Source organism: Musa acuminata, unplaced genomic scaffold (genome assembly GCF_036884655.1).
Source record: "Musa acuminata AAA Group cultivar baxijiao unplaced genomic scaffold, Cavendish_Baxijiao_AAA HiC_scaffold_1138, whole genome shotgun sequence".
Taxonomy (NCBI): domain Eukaryota; kingdom Viridiplantae; phylum Streptophyta; class Magnoliopsida; order Zingiberales; family Musaceae; genus Musa; species Musa acuminata.
In genome coordinates, this window is record NW_027021350.1 from 5,157,428 (window position 1) to 5,177,758 (window position 20,331).

Below are 20,331 nucleotides of genomic sequence, written 5' to 3' on the forward strand. Positions count from 1 at the left end.
TTCTTCCACATGGCGAATTTTCATTGGCTTCTCATATGAGGGTGCGATCTCATTGGTATGTGAGACGTGGCCAGCGACAGTGGTCTTTGCTCTTCGCTCTCCGAACGGACCGAATCGCACCTGAAAGCAACAGGGGTGATGTGGCCACTCAGAGCGCCTCGTATGTTTGGGTCCCTGATTACGTGACGTGCACGTACAATGTATTCTTGGTAGGGATATACACGGGTGCCACATCATGGACGACGTAGAAAGCTGCGTCTATTCTATGTCAGATGGGTTTGCACTTGTCTTGCTGACCTCCAAGGATATGCTCCAACAGAGATGACGTGGATCCCTTCAGATTTTGTGACATGGTCATCTCACGCGAGCAACACTTTTTCGGATAAATATTTAGCACGTGGAACATAACTCGATTAATTACTCTTATTTTCTTTTTCTCTTTTTTTTTAGGACCTCGGAGTGGATACAAATCCTGTATCCTGCCTCATTTGGTATAGGTGTTCCAAATCTGCGCAGGGTCGGGGTGTCCAGGTTCCAACCGATGGCCATCATCGGGCAGCCGTTGTTGCATCCGCTCCCCGGCCCGCTTTTAAGGTTGCTTCTTGGATTATAAGGGTGAATCGATGGCAACATCTCCAACAAACTCAGCAATGGAAGCATTCGTCGCGAGACGATCTCCGGCCTTCCTCCTCTCCTCCCACTCTTCGCTTCGATCGCCTTCTTCGGCCATTCGACGATGTCGGGTTTCGTTCTCATCATTCCCCTCCCGCTCTCTCCCGCGCTCGTGGAGCCCCCATCCCTTCCATCATCGAACCCTACCCCCCCACCCCTTCTCCTACGGCAACAGGAATCTTTGTATGGCGCTGCAATCCAGGACAAATCCTGTTGCGGGAGCCCCTACCAAGGTCTCTCTCTCTCTCTCTCTCTCTCTCTCTCTCTTATTAGAATCATCTCTTTTATCGCTTAGAGTCACGAGCTATCGAGAACAGACCCATGCTCCTGCTTTCTTTGAGAGCTAAGATTTTGAGCTATGAATCTTTGTTGTCTGTGATAGTAGCGGTTTTCATGCGGCCGAAGTACGCAACTTTTTTCTCCCCTAATTTTCTTCTTTATTTGGATTTGCGTTTGTTCTTTGAGTCCATGATTCTTCAAAGGGTCCTATATTTTGCAATTGTGGATCGATTCAAGAACGTCATTGTGACGGTAACTATATGCACTTACCAGATTGATTACAGTTTTGGCAATTAGTTTCGCATCTTCGAACGAATGAATCATGAACACGACTTTGTTGGTTCCCTGCCGAGGTGTGGCAGAAATTTATTTTATTTCTTCTGGCTGTTGTTTGAATATCAAGACTAATCATGCCTTTTTTATTTCCCAAGTCATCCAGGGAGTGAATTGCCTGTGTGGTTACTGGTCATAACCTTTATTAAATGTGGTGTTTTTCCACCGAACATTTATTTTTTATGTTTAACCTGTTTAACATTTTTCAGTCATTAAATTGAAAACTTCAGAAAATCGAAAAAACTAAATTTTATGCCATTTTGGGCCACAATTCACAAAGGCTATTAGCTTCATTGTTTGATTAGCTCTTTCCAATGATAAATCTGCAAATTCTCCCCATTTTTGTCTTGTTGAAAGTACCAAACTTATAAAAGTTTGATCTTGTATTGGCTACAGGATGATGAGTTATTCCTTAGGACAATGATCTCAGGCATGGAGAAGGTCTACTTAAGCAGAAATCCTACTGCTAAGGCCATTCTGGAACTTGTTAGGAAGGATGATGGGGATCATATCTGCTATGATCATTTTGCTTTTCGAACTTTTGGGGTACATTCTACCATGTGCATTTATTTGCCTGAATTGTTTATCTCATTACCATAGTGATCAACTGATAACTACTAGGACTGTGGATCATGCTTATTGTGCTTGGCTAATGCTCCATGACTTGTGTTTTCTGTCCTTAAAGGTAGATGGGTATGGCATTGATTCCATGGCTAAGATATTCCTATACTTTGGTTATAAGCCACGTGAAGAATTGAGATTTCCTGCAAAGAAGCTGAAAGCATTGTGGTTTGCTCCTCCAGATACTGGATACAGTGAAAATGGAACTGGTGTTCATGGGCCTTTGCCAAGGATATTTATATCAGAGCTTCTTGTGGATCAGCTAAGTTATCAAAGTCAGGTTAGGTTTCTATATTCTTTTGTTGGATGTGTAGCCATTTTCGTTATAACAAAAGTGCTGTTCTCCTTCTCATGTGCTCAACTCTTTAAATATTTTAATCAGTGAAATGAGATAGGCAACATTTATGTTGATAGGCAGTTATATGAAGATGACAACTATAATGACAATGCTCTAGAAAAATATTGGTTGGGACCTAGGCACACCTAGGTGCAAAATTAAATTTTGATTCAAACAATAAAATCAACCTCTGAATCGAAACTCATCTATGGTATCTAGATAACAGTTGTTTTTATCTTTTGGCTTATTTGCTTAAATAGTAGAACATGTGTTCATTGCAATACGTATGAAAATGAAGATGAGGTTCATGTCTTTGAAGAAGAAGCTTGCTACATTAGCAATGCAACATTTAAAACAAAGCAAGAATAAAGAAATAGAATGAAAAAAGGGTTAAGGTCCATTTTAGTCCCTGTGGTTTTGGTTATGGACCTCTTAAGCCTTTATGGTTTACTCATATCTAAAATAACCTCTATATTTTAAAAAACATAGCATATAAACTCCTCTTGTCAAGTCTGAGTTAACAGACGTTAAAGTTTGCTTACGTGGCATGTTGACTCACAATAAACCATTAATATAATGACACGTGTAATTTAAGTTTAAAAAAAATTGAGACCTCCATCAATGGTGGGAGGAGGCGTCATCGTGGAAGCGACCACCAGCAGCAGCACCGAGCTGTTGCTACCTAGTAGGGCGTCGTACACATGCAACCTCTCCCGCACTGATGACGAGCTCAGGAGCTTTCGGTCCTGCCTCAGGTGGATGTACGTCAACCAGTCCGATGCTAGGCACGTAGTGGTCTCCTGGTCCCTCTTCCTCCTCCTGGGCATCTTCGTCCCCATCACCTCCCACTTCGTCCTCTCCTGCGCCCCCACCCGCCGCGCCTACGACACGGTAGTCCATCTCTCCCTTACCTCTGCCTCCGGCCTCTCCTACCTCTACCTCTCCACCTTTGTTTACCGCTACGGCCTCTGCTGCTTCCTCTTCCTCGATAAGCTGGTCGGGGAGAGTGAGTGGGTGCGGGAGGGCTACATGGACGAGCTCACTCGCTAGCTCCAGGGCGCATGCTACCACGTCGCCCACCATGGCGTTGCCCGCCACCACAAATGACACCCGCTCCAATCCTGATGAGTACCACCATGCCCTTGTAAGTCACCACCACCACGAAGCATCACGAAGATGGAGAGCAGGCGGAAGGAGCAGTTGAGTTGGTCCATGTAGCCCTCCTTCACCCGCTCGCTCTCCTCGACCAACTTGTTGAGGAGGTCATAGCGATGGGCGAAGGCGGAGAGGCAGAGGTAGGAGAGGTTAGAGGCGGAGGTGAGAGAGAGCTGAACCACCACGTCGTAGGTGCGGCGGATGGGGGCGCAGGAGAGGACGAAGACGCCCAAGAGGAGGAAGAGGGACAAAGAGACCACTGCGTGCCTAGCATCAAACTAGTCGACGCACATCCACCTAAGGCAGGACTGGAAGCTCCCGAGCTCGTCATTACCACAGGAGAGGCTGCATGTGTATGACACCTTGCTAGGCAGCAGCGGCTCGGTGCTGCTGTTGGTGGTCGCTTCTACGACGATGCCTCCTCTCACCATTAATGAAGGTCTCAGTTTTTTTTTTTTTAACTTAAATTATACGTGTCATTATATTAATGATTTATTATGAGTCAGCATGTCACGTAAGCAGACCCTAACATTTGTTAACTCAGACTTGATGAAAGAGACTTATATGCTACGTTTTTTAAAATGTAAGGATTATTTTAGACATAAATAAACCATAAGGGTTTAAGAGGTTAATGATCAAAACCATAGATGCTAAAATTGACCTTAACCCATAAAAAAAATAATAATATGGACACAACAAAGCAACAACAATAAATATAATAAAGCTGCAAGAAAGGCAGGTAAACCAATCAAATATAGCAGCACCGTAACAAAGAATAGAATTAGAAGGACTAGTAAAGCAAGAAAAACGTATTACACAGTTAAAATTAAAAGGAGAATTGTTCCTTTCTTTAATTCCTTCCATTTGCAATGATTGAGAATATTTTAATAGAATAAACATTAAAGCAAAGGGATCTAATTTTTATGAAATAATTTAGTATTATGTGGTCTTCTTTGTGGACCTATATTTCTTTGATGAGGTGCACAATAGGCACACCTTAGTGAAGCCATTGGGAAACAACATAAAGTTAGAACCTTGGCAGGCTTCATGCCTTTTATAACGTTGAGGGGTATCATGATCTTGGAACTAGTATTTAGTATGGAATTCCATAAAAGTTAACCCCATATGCCCTAGCTTTCCGGTGACATTTTGATCAATAGAGTTCCATTGATAATTCCAAATAGTGTGCTGGAATATTCGTGTATACTGATTTTTTGGGTTAATTTTCTTCCTGTGTTATAATCAATTTGATTTGTTAGTTTACCAATGGTGTTTTCCTTCTGGTTTGGTTTATCTAATTTCAGTTCTTCTAGCTTTTGTAAATCATTTATTTGAAGATTGAAGCTCTAACTGTTGCTTATATGTGCAGGAAGTAATAAGGAAATACATCAAAGGTCATGGATATGAACATGCTGCTCTTGCAAGTACCTTGGGATGCCTGACATGGGAAAAGCCTTCGTATTCCGACTATCAATTGCTATCTAGGTATTGCTTTTTAGTAATTACGACAAGTTCAACTTCCTATTATTACATAGAACATCTTCTGTTGATTTCTATTCGCTAATGTCATGATAAGATATATGCTACAATCTCATCCTCTTATGCAGTTTTTTTTTTTAAAGAAAACTATCAACCAATTAAGTAGGTGGGACATCAGAAGTTCCCAAAATTACAAAATTCTCCTCTGAGCTTGGAGGAGAGTGAAAAAGCCTTGCCTGATTGTACTAATTTTGTTAAGACAATGACAAGTTTGAATAAGACTAGTTTGAATATTGACAAAGTTTGAATAGGAGAGAGCAAAAAAGCAACGATAAAGTTTGAATATGTCAAGACATAAACTGCACAGATACCATGGTATAGGACTAGTTTTGTTACAAAGTTTCATAGCATCCATGGACTAGTTTTTGTCATTCAATTGGACATTTTTTTCTTGAGTTCATTTCATTTAATCTTAATTAAGAACTGAAACCTGAGGAGCATGTAATGCAATTGAGTTGACCTTTTTATCACCTTTTTGTGGTTTTTGTTTTCCAGAGAGAGTGAATATGCTGCATGGACACTTGTCAATGGTTATGCATTGAACCATGTCACTATTTCTACTCACCGGCTGAAGTCACATATCAGAAAAATTGACAGCTTTAACCAATATATTGAAGCTAATGGATTTAAGTTGAACTCCGAAGGAGGAATCTTAAAAGGTTTGCAACTAGCTCTACTTGCCTTCAGTTGATGAATTGTATGATATAATTAGTTACCTTGACTTGATGGATGCCTAATATCAAACTGCTCTTTTTTTCTTATGGAATTTGAAATAATTACCAATAAGAACTGTGTTAAAGAAACTAACAGTATGCTGAACGTGTGCCTTCAAGATACTAATCATGTAAAACATGGTATCATTTTAGATAAGTTCGTTGTATATCATGCCTGTAAAGTGTATATATTCTGTATAAAGCAAGCAATTACTTCCAGTTGGAAGCTTGACCTGGATCTCGCATTTTAAAGTGGATGCTCAATTCATTATGCCAATGAAATATGTGTCATCCCTCCTCATAGGAAGTAAATGACTCCTTAAGGACAGTATTATCTTGATTTGAGCCCCTACTAACCAACTAGAAATCCTTCCACTGGAAAAGAAGAGTTGCTTTTACTACTAATTTATTGATGAGAGGGCCCTTCTTGTATACTGGGTTATATGCTTTCTGAATCAAGTCTTGAGCTGATATTTGCTTGATCCACTAATCAGTTTATTTCTTAAGAGATCTATTTCTTGCATACCGAAGCAGACTTTTGCAAAAACTTACCCCCATGATAGAAATAGCAGACCTGCTATTAGTTGATTGCTTGTGTGTCAACACTTGTGATTTCTTGGTTATGTATGTCTGCATTTATAAAGACCATGACACCATTGGAGAAACCAAGATATTGAGTCTTCTATTTTCTCTTTTCTGAACAGTGAGCCCTGATGGCCTTCTACTGCAAAGTTCAACTGTTGCTGATACCATCTCCTTCGACTTTGCTGATGGTGTAACCGAGTCCGCCCCTTGTTCATACATTGAGTTTGCAGAACGTCATTTGCTTCCTGAATACAAAAATATACCTGATGAAGAGGTATGGATCTGTCAGTCTTTATTTTTCGCCAATTTTAAACATAATTTTGGGGATATTGATGGTTAAACTCAAAATTGTATTTGCATTTCATTAATTATCAATTTATATTAAGATTGCACGATCACAAAGGAGAAATTATGGATCAATTTCTCTATTTAAAAGATGACATCAGGTTGGCAGACAGTGCAGATTAGAACTTGCTAGCCTAGAAGCTTCCGTATACTATTTGTGCTACTGAACACTCATATAAAGTGAAGTTCTAATATTTGAAAGCTTGGTGAGATGGTGTGGGTTACATCTTTTAAGTTTTTCTAATGATTTTTTTACATGTTAGATTATCCTTGAAGTTCCATCATCCTTGTATTGCCACACTCGAGACTTTGTGGAATACCTTGACTCTCAGTATTGTGGTAGTCAAACTTTTTCCAAGACAAATTCCAATTGGAAAAAGAAAGACATACTATATTCCATCTATATATGGTTAAAGTTCGACCGGCCCAGCACCATTCGATGTTGTGACTGTTCTGATCATCTTGGTCAGAACTCAAATGATTCATTGTGATCTTCTTGCAGCATCCTGTAAGTGCACTAACATTTTGGCCATAATAATATGCTTACTTAGCTTCTAATAATGTTTGGTAAAAGACTTCCAATAAATGACAATTCACAAGAATCCTACTAACTTCTACAGCTTTACAATTAAAGGTATGCAGTCGGTAACCCACTAACATGGTATAATTAGATTTTTTGGATCCTGTTCTGTGTTCATGATACCGTATTTGTTGGCATTATTGTGGTTCCGTATTAAGTACAACATATGTTTATCTGAATATTCAAGGATTCCCTTGCATATAATATATATCTTCCTTTTTTTCTCAAAGTTTTTATCCTATTAATTTCTACAGCTCTCTGATTAAGGTATGCACTCGATGATGACCGGCTAACCTGGTGTAACTAGAATTTTCTTGATCCTGTTCTGTGTTCATGATACTTTATATGTTGGCATTATTGAGGTCCCATAATAAATACACCACATCATTTATCTTAACACTAAAGGATTCCCTTGCATACCATGCATATCTTTGTAGGTTAAAGAATTCCATAGGCGTGATGGTTTTGAAGTAGGCAATGCTGACAAGATCTTTGAAAGCACTTCAAGAGATCAAGTAACAAGGAAATCTGCTTGACAAATGAATCCTGTTATCTAATTGTAAAAACGATGCCATGAGTACATGGGACTGACTATCTAAAGTGGGTATCATCTTTGCATATACAGATTCAATGAATTTACAGATCCAATGGTTTCAAGGGATGATATTCGATTTCTTTATATCCGACTCGTACCAAAAGATATATTACATGTTCGACCAAATGATTTATAAACAGAAAGGAAGAATAGAATAGTATAATTTGGCTTTCTTGTGATTTTTGATGATGGCTCTTACTTACCAGTAACAGTAACAAATGATATCGCTTGGGCTGTCAATCTTCCAGCAGGTGACTCCTCATGCCTTCCTTCCAATCTTATTTTTGGGAGAGGTGCTCGATGTTTGACATCTCAACATAGTTTTGAAATGGTCAATTAAATTCGAGAAGTTTGACATCTGATCTCGAACAATCACTAAAGCATCTTCATTTGTGTCTCATCGTGATGTTGTGCCATCGTTTGCTACTATCGTTTAAATTATTTTTTTACTCATTATTTTTATATTATTTATACATATATTATTATTATTTATATTTTTTATAAATAAATAAGATTAATTATTTTATTTTCATTATTTTAAAATATTTTACTTTCATTGCTTTTAAAATCTAAGAATCGATATGCTAAAAACAAAATCAGCCTGTATAATTTGCACCAACGGGCGGCGGTTACTGCACCAGCCGGGAATCGAACCCGGGTCTGTACCGTGGCAGGGTACTATTCTACCACTAGACCACTGGTGCTATTGGTTACATTTGTGAGTATATATATATATATATATATATATTCAAGTTAATCAGTTTTATGCAATTGGTTTCTCTCGTGAATGTTACCTAATTTACGATGCCTACACTATTCACCTCATCTCATTTCATCTTGAATACACTTATATTTATAATATGTGGAGTAGTATCTAGTATAAACAAACTATTATGTAATATTTCTTTTGTCAATCTCCTAAGCTTTGTTAGAATCTGTAATAAATTATAAATATAATAAGCACTATTATAAAAATTTGATAATTGGATACTAATTATAAATGTACCTAAAGATTCTATTTTATCCTCTCTGTAAGGTACTCTTTGTAGTTCTTCTTTCATTGTTCATCTTTGTCATAGTAGATGTATTGGCCTTTGTCATTTGTCGGTTCTTACTTAGCAATCTTTGCTTTTATCCGATTTGCCCATACCCTTGTTCTTCTTAAAGGACTTTTCTGCCTTCCTTTTCTTTCTGGTCTCACTAGTATAGAGACCTGGCTTCTTCTTTTTTATTGTGCTCTTTGTCTCTCTTAACATATTGAATAGCCCAAGAAAAATTACCTCAAGCATGTTAATATTAAAATTCATTATGAATAATGAAAAAGAATCTGAATTGAAGTATAAAATCGGCACACAAGTTATCCTCTAGGATCATTTCTAGACTTGTGAGTTTCTCTATCCACTCAATCATCTTTAGATATAGTTCTAAAACGGTGTTCCCTCAGTCATCCTAACACGGTAGAGATTCTTGGATATCTTATATCGTTGAGTCCTTCCTTGTTCCTCAAACAACTTGCGGACATATAGGGGAATGGATTTGACATCCATATTTTTCATGTTATCTCTGTAACTCAGGAGTCATGAAGCCCAATATATAATACTGAGCAAAAGTAGAGTCATTTATATACTTCATATAGCAAGCGATCTTATCCTCGCTTGTCAATTCCTCGAGCATAGGTATCATCACTGTATCAAGGACATATACGATTTTCTCCACCATGAGAATAATTCTCGAATCAATTCATAAAGTTCAGACTAATAAGATAGTTGACATCAAGTATGCCACGTAAGAGATTTTTGAAAATGACATATGTCTAATAAATATGAGATATAGTATAAATAAATAACATATAATTTTATAAAAATAAATAAATAATATATGAAGAAGTTCTATCATAATATAATATGCTTCCACTATTTATTATTCCCGTCCAGATTCGATGCTGTGCCCGCGGGTGTACCTCGTCTTCCTCCTCACCGTTTCCATGTACCGAATTAGCTTCCTATTACCTTTGGTAAGAGTGTTTGGCCGAATTAGGGAAGAAATGTATATGCAAGCAGATACCCGTCATCGTTTTGTGATCCTGTCCGTGCACGCACTGAAACATGAGACGTACACTGAGCGAACGGGGAGGGCGGCCGCATTTAGAAGAAAAAACCCAAAACCCAAAATTCAATGCACCAGCCGGGAATCGAACCCGGGTCTGTACCGTGGCAGGGTACTATTCTACCACTAGACCACTCGTGCTATTGGTTATATCTGTGATTATATATTTATATATTATATACTAATTTTATCGTGTTTCATCGCAATGCACAACTACTCCACTGGAGAGCAGTGCGGGTGCTTCGCCGGTGAGGAAGAACAGAGAGCGCTCGGTGAAGAAGAGATGAGGTCGCCGATGAGAATCACTGTTGTTCCTTGCCAAGCAACGACGGCAGTGATGGGCAGCAAGGGGATTAAGAGTTATCGGCGTTCGAGATGGCTCATTAGAGCAAAGCCTCGATATGCTGTTGAGAGGCTGGACAGCGAGGAGGGAGAAGACATCGTCAGTGATGGCCTAGAGGAGCAGGTCTGTTCTGTTGGCGAAAGAAGAAGTGGAAGGAAGAAGAGGTGAAGCCGGCTGTTTGTGTTTCACGGCGCGGCGTGAAATGTCGTTGTCGTTTATAGTGAAGCCGACTGCCAGAAGCGCTCCAGCTTTGGTTACATAAGCTCTCAGATCCGCAGATCTGGGCAGCTCTCGATGGGATGAAGGTGCGTCCTGGAGGGTGGCTTCTGTTGCGAGTGGTGCTTGTGGTAGTTGACCGTGGATTGCTATCGCTGTGGGCAGCCAGACGGTGCGAATGCGATAAATGTCCGTCGGATATGAAATTTGTTGGTGCAGTAGAACCAGAGGCAAAGGAAGAGTTGGTGTTGGTAGAATAGGTCCAATACCTCATGCAGCTTCTGCTGTAATTGAGGGTGGCTGCCCCCTGGTAGCGCTGCAGTGATCGGGATGGGATGAGTCGCTCCGCCGCAATGCTAAGGAGGGGCGGTCCTTTAGTGTAGAGCAGGTGACGACAGTTGCAATCGGTGCAGATCGCAGCGTTTGCCCGAGTTCGGCGGAAAGATGTGGTAGGATACGTCCGGTGGCCGACTTCAGAGTCAAGGGAGAATGTCCACGCGGATGTGGCAGTCGGTGAGGACGTCCCGCTTCGGGCAGAGAGTGCGAAGGTAGCAGAGTGCAAGTGCTGCAACGGGCTGCAGCGAGTGGACGGCGCAGAGACGCTGGCGCAGAGTGGTAGCGGGAGAAGACAACTGCCGTTAGCCGGGAAGTGCCGCAGTCACCACAGGGAAGAAAGCGACAATAGTAGGATAGCCGTCGTCGCTTCATATCGATGTCACTGGAGGTGCACCTTGGCTGGAGTGTTGGGTCAGCTCATATGTGGGTGGGCTTGGACAAATTTGGGCCATGAGCCCAAATCAAAGAAAACAGTAATTAAAAAAAGAAAGGGCAAAAGGTGAGAAAATAGAGACTACAGCGTGTGTGCGTACAGTGAAAAGAGGAGAGAGAAATATTGAGAGAAAGTAAGGTTTTTGAGTTTTCTGTTTGACGATCGGTGGCTAAACGTTGTTAGTTTCGGCCCAAATTTGAAGTAAAGAATTGTTGCAGTAAACTCTACAATCCTAACGGTGTTGATCTACAGTTTACCCTCTCTAAGGTACTTTCCTATGATATTCACTTTATGTTATTATGATCCTTTAGTTATTCTATAGAAAACTTATTATCGTTATTATTGATAATTGAAGTTTGAGGTAGACTAAGGTAACGTGGTTTTTCCCACATTGGGTTTTCCACGTTAAAAGATTTGGTTTCACTGTGTGATTGATTTTTTGTTCTATTGTTTATGCTGTGCTAGTTGATATTTGCATTTGAATATCAAGTTGGTATTTTGATGAGAAACCTATTTTGATACATAAAGAGGAAAAGAATTACTCCGCTTTAACATGTTTCTTCCCAACAACGAGAGAGGCTTCTCGGCATCGACTCGGTGGAACAGGAGGAGGTGCCACGGAGGACTGAGGTCAGCGAGTAGAGATTGTGCGACTCCTCAATGGATTCGTACTCGCCTGATACAGAGGTGTGCTAGTTCTCCGAAAGGTTTTACTCAAGGGAGAAAGAGGGGGAAAGGTTGAAGCATGAAAGACCACCGAGAGGAGGAACAGGAGTCTTGTCGATGTGTGGCGAAGGGGCAGAGCCGGTGCGCGAGGTGCCGCAAGAGGGTGGGGTTCCGCGGGTCCACCTACTTGATTTTGAGATAGCCGATAAAGGAGAAAGATTGTTATCGCCGCTGAGGAAGATCATAGTAATCATTATCACTGGATAGGAAGGAAGGAAGAGGAAATGGCTTTGATACCATTAAACAATAAATCATGAAGATATTAAACATCCATTGGTGATAATATGATCTAATTTGACTACTAAACATTCTTGGGTTATGATGTTATGAAATCCAACCATAAAGCACCTAAGAACCTTTGACTGGCTCAACTGGAGATAGCACAATCGTGTTGCTCATCAAATAGAACATGGTTTTCGGACACCCACGAGTGTTATAGCAAAAAGGGAGAAACATGATAAGTGGATATAATAAGTGGATATCCCAACAACATATCTCACGTCCTGTCAAGTACAAGTACAATTTATCTATCGACTCAATGATTTTAATGACATTAAGAGAGGGATGAATTAGTGTAATAATAATTTTAATTGATTTTAAAATTTGATCGATAAATCAATATATTTCAAAAACTCGATTGAATAAGTTAAAATTACGAGTAAAGAAAATAAAACTAAGTTAAATGATAAATAAAGATATACAAACCAACTTATAGTGATTCAATCTCCTAACTAACACCCGCTCTTCAGATTATCGACTTTCATTATCGATCTTCTTTCTAATGGGCGAAGATTGACTACTCTTATTATAACCTTTTTTTTTATAAGGAGATAACATTCACACTCTTTTTTTACATAAGATCTCTCACTTCCTACAATTTAAAATTATAATCAAACTCAAGAGGAGACTCGAATTATACTTGAAACGAGAGTTTATAATACTTTTTAGCTCAATAATAGATGCTTCATCAACTAGGTTTGAGTGAGATATTTATATGCCCCAAAAGAATATAGCCAAAAATTTAAATCTTTAAAATTTTGGGGTACGGGCGATACTACCATCGGCACTAAATAGTACTATCACCATAAATAGGCTTCAAATATGGACTATGATATACTATCGTTGGCCTAAGTGATACTACCACCGAATTAGGTGGTATTATCGTACCGTTGGAAAGGTTGATAAAGCACAAACAGTGCTTGTCGACTAACTCAGATGGTACTATCACTTATGTCTGACAGTACCATCACTTCGGCCTAGTTTAGGCTATTGGTTTCGCCTTCTAACAAGCCCAATTCAACCCTAGTTCAGGCCCAATGGCCTTCTTGATAAGTTAGCATGGTTTCAACCAAATACCAACTCAAATTGATTCCATAATGATCTCGATCAATACTTTGACAAATTACCCACACATATGACACATTTACGAAGCTTTTGGCATGTTGTATTCTATTATGGCATGTTGTATTCTTTAACATATCTCTCGTTATACTGACATATTGACATTCTTATGACATCCAATTTTTTGACGCAATATCATATTCTTTCGATACGATACTCGAACATTTAGTACGAAGTTTGATTTTTGACACATCGATCAATCCTCTCGCTTGACATCCAATTTTTGACATGATAATTTTTCAACGTAACATTCGACTCTCGTATTTAACAATTGGCCCTTTGATGGTCTGAGTCTATAATTGAAGTATATTATTAGTCCAATAAACTCTTGAATTAGTTTTATTATCAAAATTTAAGATTAAACAAATACTACCTTATTAAATGTTTACTCATCATGACACTTATGTCGGGACCCACTCGTGTTATCAACGATAGCTAATGCATGGTAACTAATAATGTATGCTGATGATCTGATTAACACTCCCACAAGCCAATAATGATCGATGATTTTGCCTAACTTGCATGCATATCAATACTCTAAACTCCAACGATTAATCGAACTCTCTAAACAACAGGTAATACATAAAGACCCACTCAAGTTTAATCATTACAATTTATTAGGAAAACTCTAGTAACTTAAATATTGGATGACCTTTGTTGGGCTCGACTTGTAGATTGTTTTTACAAAAATGCTCTCCGTATCTCCTTATTTTTCTCACACCAAACTTGCAGTAAGCTGGACCGTAAGACACAGATGAGATCTGAATCTGCAACATTTGTCATTTACATTTCCGAGCTGCCTTGTTGGATGCACGATGATGAACATGTTGGTCACGTTATCACATTCTTACCGCTATTTTGGCTCTCTCGATTAAATATTATAATATTTAACAAAGAACGATTGTGAGTGTTAATTATATATTATTTTATTATCTTATGCAGTTAGATCTCTTTAATATCTTAATTTTTAGACTTAAAAAATTTATATTGAAATTTTTATAGTTATAAGAGTGAAACATTCAACTTCATTTATTATATCGTCATTACATTTATCGATGGAAGATACAACACGTGCATCAATAGTATGAAAATAATGGATAAAAAGATAATTTCAACGATAATGACGAACGATGATACCATCAGTGATTATTGTGGTGGTAGATGATGACGTCACAGGTGGTGGTCGATGTGAATAACATGATGGTCAGTCTTGTCGATATCGATCTGAATATCGATGACCAGGAGAAAGAGGAGGCAAAACGGTGAGGCATTTACAGCATCAGTGTCGGACGAGAAATATGAGACAAAGCAGTGCAACGTCACTCTACATCTGCATCAGGAGGAAGAGGAGAGAGGTGAGCGCCACACCGTGCTGCCTCCACTTGCTCCTCTGGTGTTACTTTACATCTTCATCTATATCTCATCGCTCTACCTCATTTTCCTCTTCGTGATGTTCAGATCAATAACGACATGCCATTCATACACGATGTCATTGTCTGTTATCATTGTTGAAAATTTTTTTTTCCTATCATTTTTATTACATTTATACACATGCTATTATATGTTATATCTTTTTTTGATAAAACCGATAGTGTTAGGATAAATAAGATTAAATATTTCACTTTCATTTCTTTTAAAATATAAAAATCGATATGCTAAAAAAAAAATCAGACTTATAATTAGCCCCCAACATAACTTATAGTTTCCATGTACCTATTTAGCTTCCGATTATTACCTTTGTTAGAGGGGAACGGGCGACGGCGGCCGCATTTCCAAAAAAATGCCAAAAACAACAGTTCAATGCACCAGCCGGGAATCGAACCCGGGTCTGTACCGTGGCAGGGTACTATTCTACCACTAGACCACTGGTGCTGTTATTTGTATCTGTTATTATATTTCTATATATATTATAAAAATATTTCATCGTGTTTGATTATTCTTTCTTTCAAAAGTCATAAGCTCTGCAACAAAAAGGAAATATCTGATCACGTTACTCCCTCCTTATCTCTTTCTAGTGATAACAAAGGTTGCGACTGATATGCCAGCCATTGGATTGGATTACGTCTGCACTGGGAGTCACAAATCTTGGCGTAGTTCGTCAACCGTCAACAGCGATAGTTAGCAGCGCATTCTCTACGAGTTTCCACATGTTGATCGGAGTAGTGTTGCGTTCGGAGCATATGCGAAGGTGGCCGCTGCAGCCGGAACTGTTGACCGCATGTCCTGCTGCTGCTGCTGTCATCTCGCTACTACTCTTTCTCGGCACATACATACTCACAGAATAGAGTATGAGCTGCATAATTCATCGTTTGGGTCCAAACCTGATGCTAAAGTTTGGGAGAGAAGTGCAGATTTGCCTCATCCCATAGTTACAGATGAAATATGTGCCAATAATGGACATTCGAATCGAAGATAAGAGAGAGATTTGAACTCATAATAAACTAATCGGATAATACACATGATCTTCCAACATGTATTTTCTTCCGTTTGTACGAAGAATTTATTGCCCCCAGCAATCAACCATCGGCCATCCGATGGCCATTTATGATATCGGCATCCGATGCTTGCCTTGCGGTCGGTCCCTCTATAAATGAGGTCACATCGCCACGCCACACACACAAACACACACACTCAGCCGAGGCTCCGGAGGACTGCACCATGGATTGCTGTCCTGAGCTCCGGAAGCAGAGATCCTGTGCGTGCCCACCTCTCCACATCGGCAACTGGTGCAACGGCCGCCGCGGAACGGCCGGCTTCGCCCGGGCGATGGCCGACGACTGCGACGAAGAGTTCGACTCACTCAATTGCCGGCCGACCCAGTCGAGATGGCGCGGGCTGTGGCGGAGGATCGTGAAGGAGAAGAGGCGGATGCTGAGCTCCGCAAACCCCACGCACCTTCCCTATGATCCGTATACCTATGCGCAGAATTTTGATGAAGGGTCGGCGTCGGTGGAACCGGACAATCTATCGCGCTCCTTCTCCGCGAGGTTCGCCGTCCCATCGACCACGACGATGCAGAGAGTGGGTTGATCTCCGCGGTTGTGCTTACGATGACAAGGGAGATGCCATCTGCAGCCGTAGTATGTCTCGAGTCGATTGCTCTGCATATTTCCTGAGATCTGTGAATGATTTCGGGAGTCGACGTGTATCCGTAACCCGATCTGTGTATGGACGATCGAAACTTTGGACCCTTGCCGTATATGAGTTAGCGATCTTGAATATGACGAGAATCTTCCGCTACAGCGGGAGTCTAAACGCTAAGCACGTAGAATACGTAAAGAACAGAAGATATCGCTTCGCCTCTTCCCTGTACACTTGGATTTCAAAGGGAGCAACCAAAGCAAACAAGAAAGGCTGACGCTGCCGAGCTTTTCAGAGTCGAGGAACCTCGGCCGGGCCTCCGCTTTATGCTGTCTTCTTGTGCTGCCCACCACGAGCGAAATAAAGGGCGTTGCGTGCTTCCAACCCGCATGCGCATTATTCTTCCTTCGACATGACGGGGACGAAACCTGTGGTCCAGATCTTGAAAGCGCAGCGTTTGGATGTATCGAGAGAGCGTTTGGTAAACCTGACAAGATGCGGGGGAACGACGACTTCTGAATCACCGTCGTGGTCGGCATTGACACCACTTCAAACGCTTCACGGAAGAGAAGAGAACAGTCGAAACACTCTTCGTGCGTGATGGATTTACCTTGAGAGGACGGCGAGTGAGGTTTGATGTGGAGTTACCGCGGAGGACAAGATGAATGGAAGGCACGTTACCGAGCCAGTCGGGTTGGGGTTCACATGGGAAGCTCCTGTGCGCACGTGACCTGCCCATCACGCGCTGCCGAAACCTATATACAATCAATCGCGTCTTCGCTGGGAAAGGGCGTGAGCCACATGGGATTTACCGTCACCACGTTAGACAGCTCATATTGTAGAGTTCCCGTACGTCGATGTGCAGGGCAAGACGTGGCATGCACGTGAGAGAGATGCTTCTACTGTGCGTCGATTGACGATACCAATTTTATACCGAGCATTTGATGGCTACGTGCACAAATCGGTCCCTATTCCAACTATGACTCCACGATGAGAAAATATTTCAGAGATCTTACAATTATAATTATATTTTTATATTTTTGATGTGATGGATGTCGATCACAATAGAAACACTCCGACTCTATTCACTGTTTGATACTTGTTGCGAAGGCTGACGTGGAAAGAAAAGTTTGATGTCATCCTCTACTTGTTCGCTCTCTGGATAACAATCCAAGAGAGATGGTTCAGGCCTATCTCCTCCCTCTGTCTATATGAACAAAATGTCAAAGACAAACGTTGAGGCAGTTGTAAGCTCTCCGATTTGTAGACTTGGTAAAAACCCTAATCGATGCTGTGTCAAAGGATTCTTTTTCCAAGAAAAACTCATACCCTAAAAAAATATTGGACTAACTTAAATGTATGAGAACCCAAGTTGAAAATTTTCTTTTGATATCAATCTTAATGCAAGTGACACCCTATAAGCACATAGTCACTTTAGATCCATCTCGGAGTCATTTTAGATTGATTCGGATGTCGATGATAATTTCTCCCAACATATTGACGTTTGAAGAAGAGTTTGATATTGAGTTATGATCGAAAAAAATGATTTCCTTATCAATAATTTTAAAAAGTAAAAGCTAACGGAAAAGTCTATGGGCCATGTTAAATGGGCTTGCTGCGATTTGCTAGCATACAATCAAACGGCCCACTATCCAAATAATGGGCCGATTCGTCACAACCCTATAGATTTGCAGTACAGAGCCGAGTCAATGTAATCCTAATAGGTTATGCTTGTTGATTTCCACATTCTAGAGAGACTCATTAAGATTTCATCAAATTTCTACTGCTGCAAATGGTAGGGCTGCATCTTCGATTACATGATCGTCCTCATTCTAGCATGACCACCATGTAGTAATCAAAGTCAACAGTAACATATACCTACCCACTGGAGAGCTCTCATCCTATAGCCATCCAAATTATGCCGTATCCAATAAGTATTTGACTCGAAGCTTCAAGATTCAGTGTTCAAAACTGCACCACATCAAATACTATTGGTAGTGCGAGAGAGAGAGAGAGAGAGAGAGAGAGAGAGAGAGAGAGAGAGAGAGAGAGTTTTAACGTGCACCATGGTTCACCGCCGTATGGGCCACTCTACGTTTGACGGTCAGGCCACATCTTACCAACTTGGTTGGCTCTACAGCACACTGCACATGAACAGGTCCAGTCGGCAAACATTGACTTCAACCTCGACCTCGTCTTATTCAACCTGGGCGGTCTGTAAACTACTCAAGAAATCATCACTTGCTACCATCTATAAGTACCGACTTCGTCTCGAGCTCTCCCCCACCTTACACTAAACTCACAGCTCTCGGCTCTCCTGAAACTGTGCGCTCTCGACTTTGGAGGAAAAAGATGAGTTCCATGAGAGTGTGCACCGCCCTGGGTTTTGCTGCATTCATCTTGTCGGGTCTCATGCAAATACCTCATGGGGAAGCAACTGCACCGGCTCGGAAGATCGATGGCAAAGCCATCGACCAAGGCATAGCTTATGTTCTGATGCTTCTGGCTCTCCTTGTTACCTATATCCTTCACTAAGCATAGTTTCAAGTGGACAACTTTGGGAGGAATACAGATAGTTCTTTCTTTGTTGTGGGTATGTCTGCATCAGTAGACATACTTACACTCTACTATGTTGCTGATTCTGTACTGCTACGGTGTGTATTCATAAACTAATGCTCAACCTTTTTTACATTGCGCACTCTCATCTGTGCTTTAAAATGATTCCACATGAAACATTGGTCTTACTATGAATGGCTGCATTACATGCATTCCGATTTGATAAATAAAAACTTAAGTTTGTTGATTTGAACAAAAATTAATATATATATCACTTAACTCTCTTAATCCAAAAGCAAATTAATTTTAGTTAAATCAATATAATTTTTATATGTATAAAAATTATAATCATATTTCTATTATGTAAAAAAAATTTGAATATTAAAAATCGAAATAAAAAAATTGTGCTTATCTTTTGATGTCATTTAAAAATCTTTATCTGATCTATAAGTTTATTTTTGTCAAGAAAAACTAATTTCATTTTTTGCTTCTTTTTTCTATCCATCCCTTTATAATGAATATATAATATCTTAAATTATATCTATTTATAAATGAGAAAAGAGAATCTTAAATGAGTAATTAGAAATTTTGTTCCCGTAAGAAATCATATTATTATTAGACTTTCTTTTTGGTGATCAATAATAATTTAATCAAATCTATAATATATCTTATTAGATTAAATATAATTATATAATATAATCATTTTCTCTTCATCCAAAAGCAAATTCATTTTAGTTAAATCAATATAATTTTTATAAGTATAAAAATTATAATCATATTTCTATTATGTAAAAAAATTTGAATATTAAAAACTAAAATCAAATAATCGTACATTGAAGTTTAGATGTATTTATTTTTTATGTCATTCAAAAATCTTTATCTGATCTATAAATGCTTCTTTATAAAAAAAAATTAATTTTTTTTATTTTTTATTTCTATTCCTTTGTAGTACTAGTAATAAAATAGGAATTAAGATAAGATGAGAGAAGATATATAATATCATAAATTATATTTATTTATAAATGAGAATAAAGAGTTTTTTTGGTAATCAATAATAATTTAATTAGACTTTCTTTTTAGTAATTAATAATAATTTAATTAAATCTATAATATATCTTATTAGATTAAATAGAATTATATAATATAAACATTTTCTCTTCAAATCTTATCCTCAATCTTTTACTATTCATAAATACCTTACATTTTAAGATAAGTTCACAGAAGAGAAGAGAGAGAGAGAGAGAGAGAGAGAGAGAGAGAGAGAGAGTGCTTGAGAGGTCTCCCAAGAGCACTTGAGGATCCTGCTTCCTTATTCCTTTCTTCAATTATAGTATATGATATAATTATCAGGTGATCCTGGCCGTCCATTATATGGACAT

At 39.4% G+C, this 20,331-nt stretch overlaps 1 protein-coding gene and 3 non-coding genes across 5 annotated transcripts; 1 reads left to right on the top strand and 3 right to left on the bottom strand.

Annotated features, from left to right (window-relative positions):
• The first annotated feature begins 490 nt into the window (after window positions 1-490).
• On the top strand, window positions 491-7,838 carry LOC135671179 (2-oxoadipate dioxygenase/decarboxylase, chloroplastic/amyloplastic-like). 2 transcript variants are annotated; one of them, XM_065179137.1, is made up of 7 exons: window positions 491-905; window positions 1,681-1,830; window positions 1,970-2,185; window positions 4,767-4,882; window positions 5,432-5,595; window positions 6,354-6,508; window positions 6,843-7,548. In XM_065179137.1, the coding sequence occupies exons 1-7, from the start codon at window positions 624-626 to the stop codon at window positions 7,068-7,070; spliced, it is 1,311 nt and encodes a 436-aa protein (XP_065035209.1). In that variant the 5' UTR covers window positions 491-623; the 3' UTR covers window positions 7,071-7,548. The 2 variants fall into 2 exon arrangements, with proteins under 2 accessions (XP_065035209.1, XP_065035210.1); XM_065179138.1 differs by lacking the exon at window positions 6,843-7,548 and adding an exon at window positions 7,597-7,838 and having other exon boundaries at window positions 495-905.
• Window positions 7,839-8,387: 549 nt separating this feature from the next.
• On the bottom strand, window positions 8,388-8,458 carry TRNAG-GCC (transfer RNA glycine (anticodon GCC)). Its single transcript has one exon. It is a non-coding gene; the product is annotated as a tRNA-Gly (tRNA).
• A 1,472-nt stretch (window positions 8,459-9,930) lies between these two features.
• On the bottom strand, window positions 9,931-10,001 carry TRNAG-GCC (transfer RNA glycine (anticodon GCC)). The gene has a single exon. It is a non-coding gene; the product is annotated as a tRNA-Gly (tRNA).
• A 5,115-nt stretch (window positions 10,002-15,116) lies between these two features.
• Window positions 15,117-15,187, bottom strand: TRNAG-GCC (transfer RNA glycine (anticodon GCC)). The gene has a single exon. It is a non-coding gene; the product is annotated as a tRNA-Gly (tRNA).
• Between the last annotated feature and the right edge of the window lie 5,144 nt (window positions 15,188-20,331).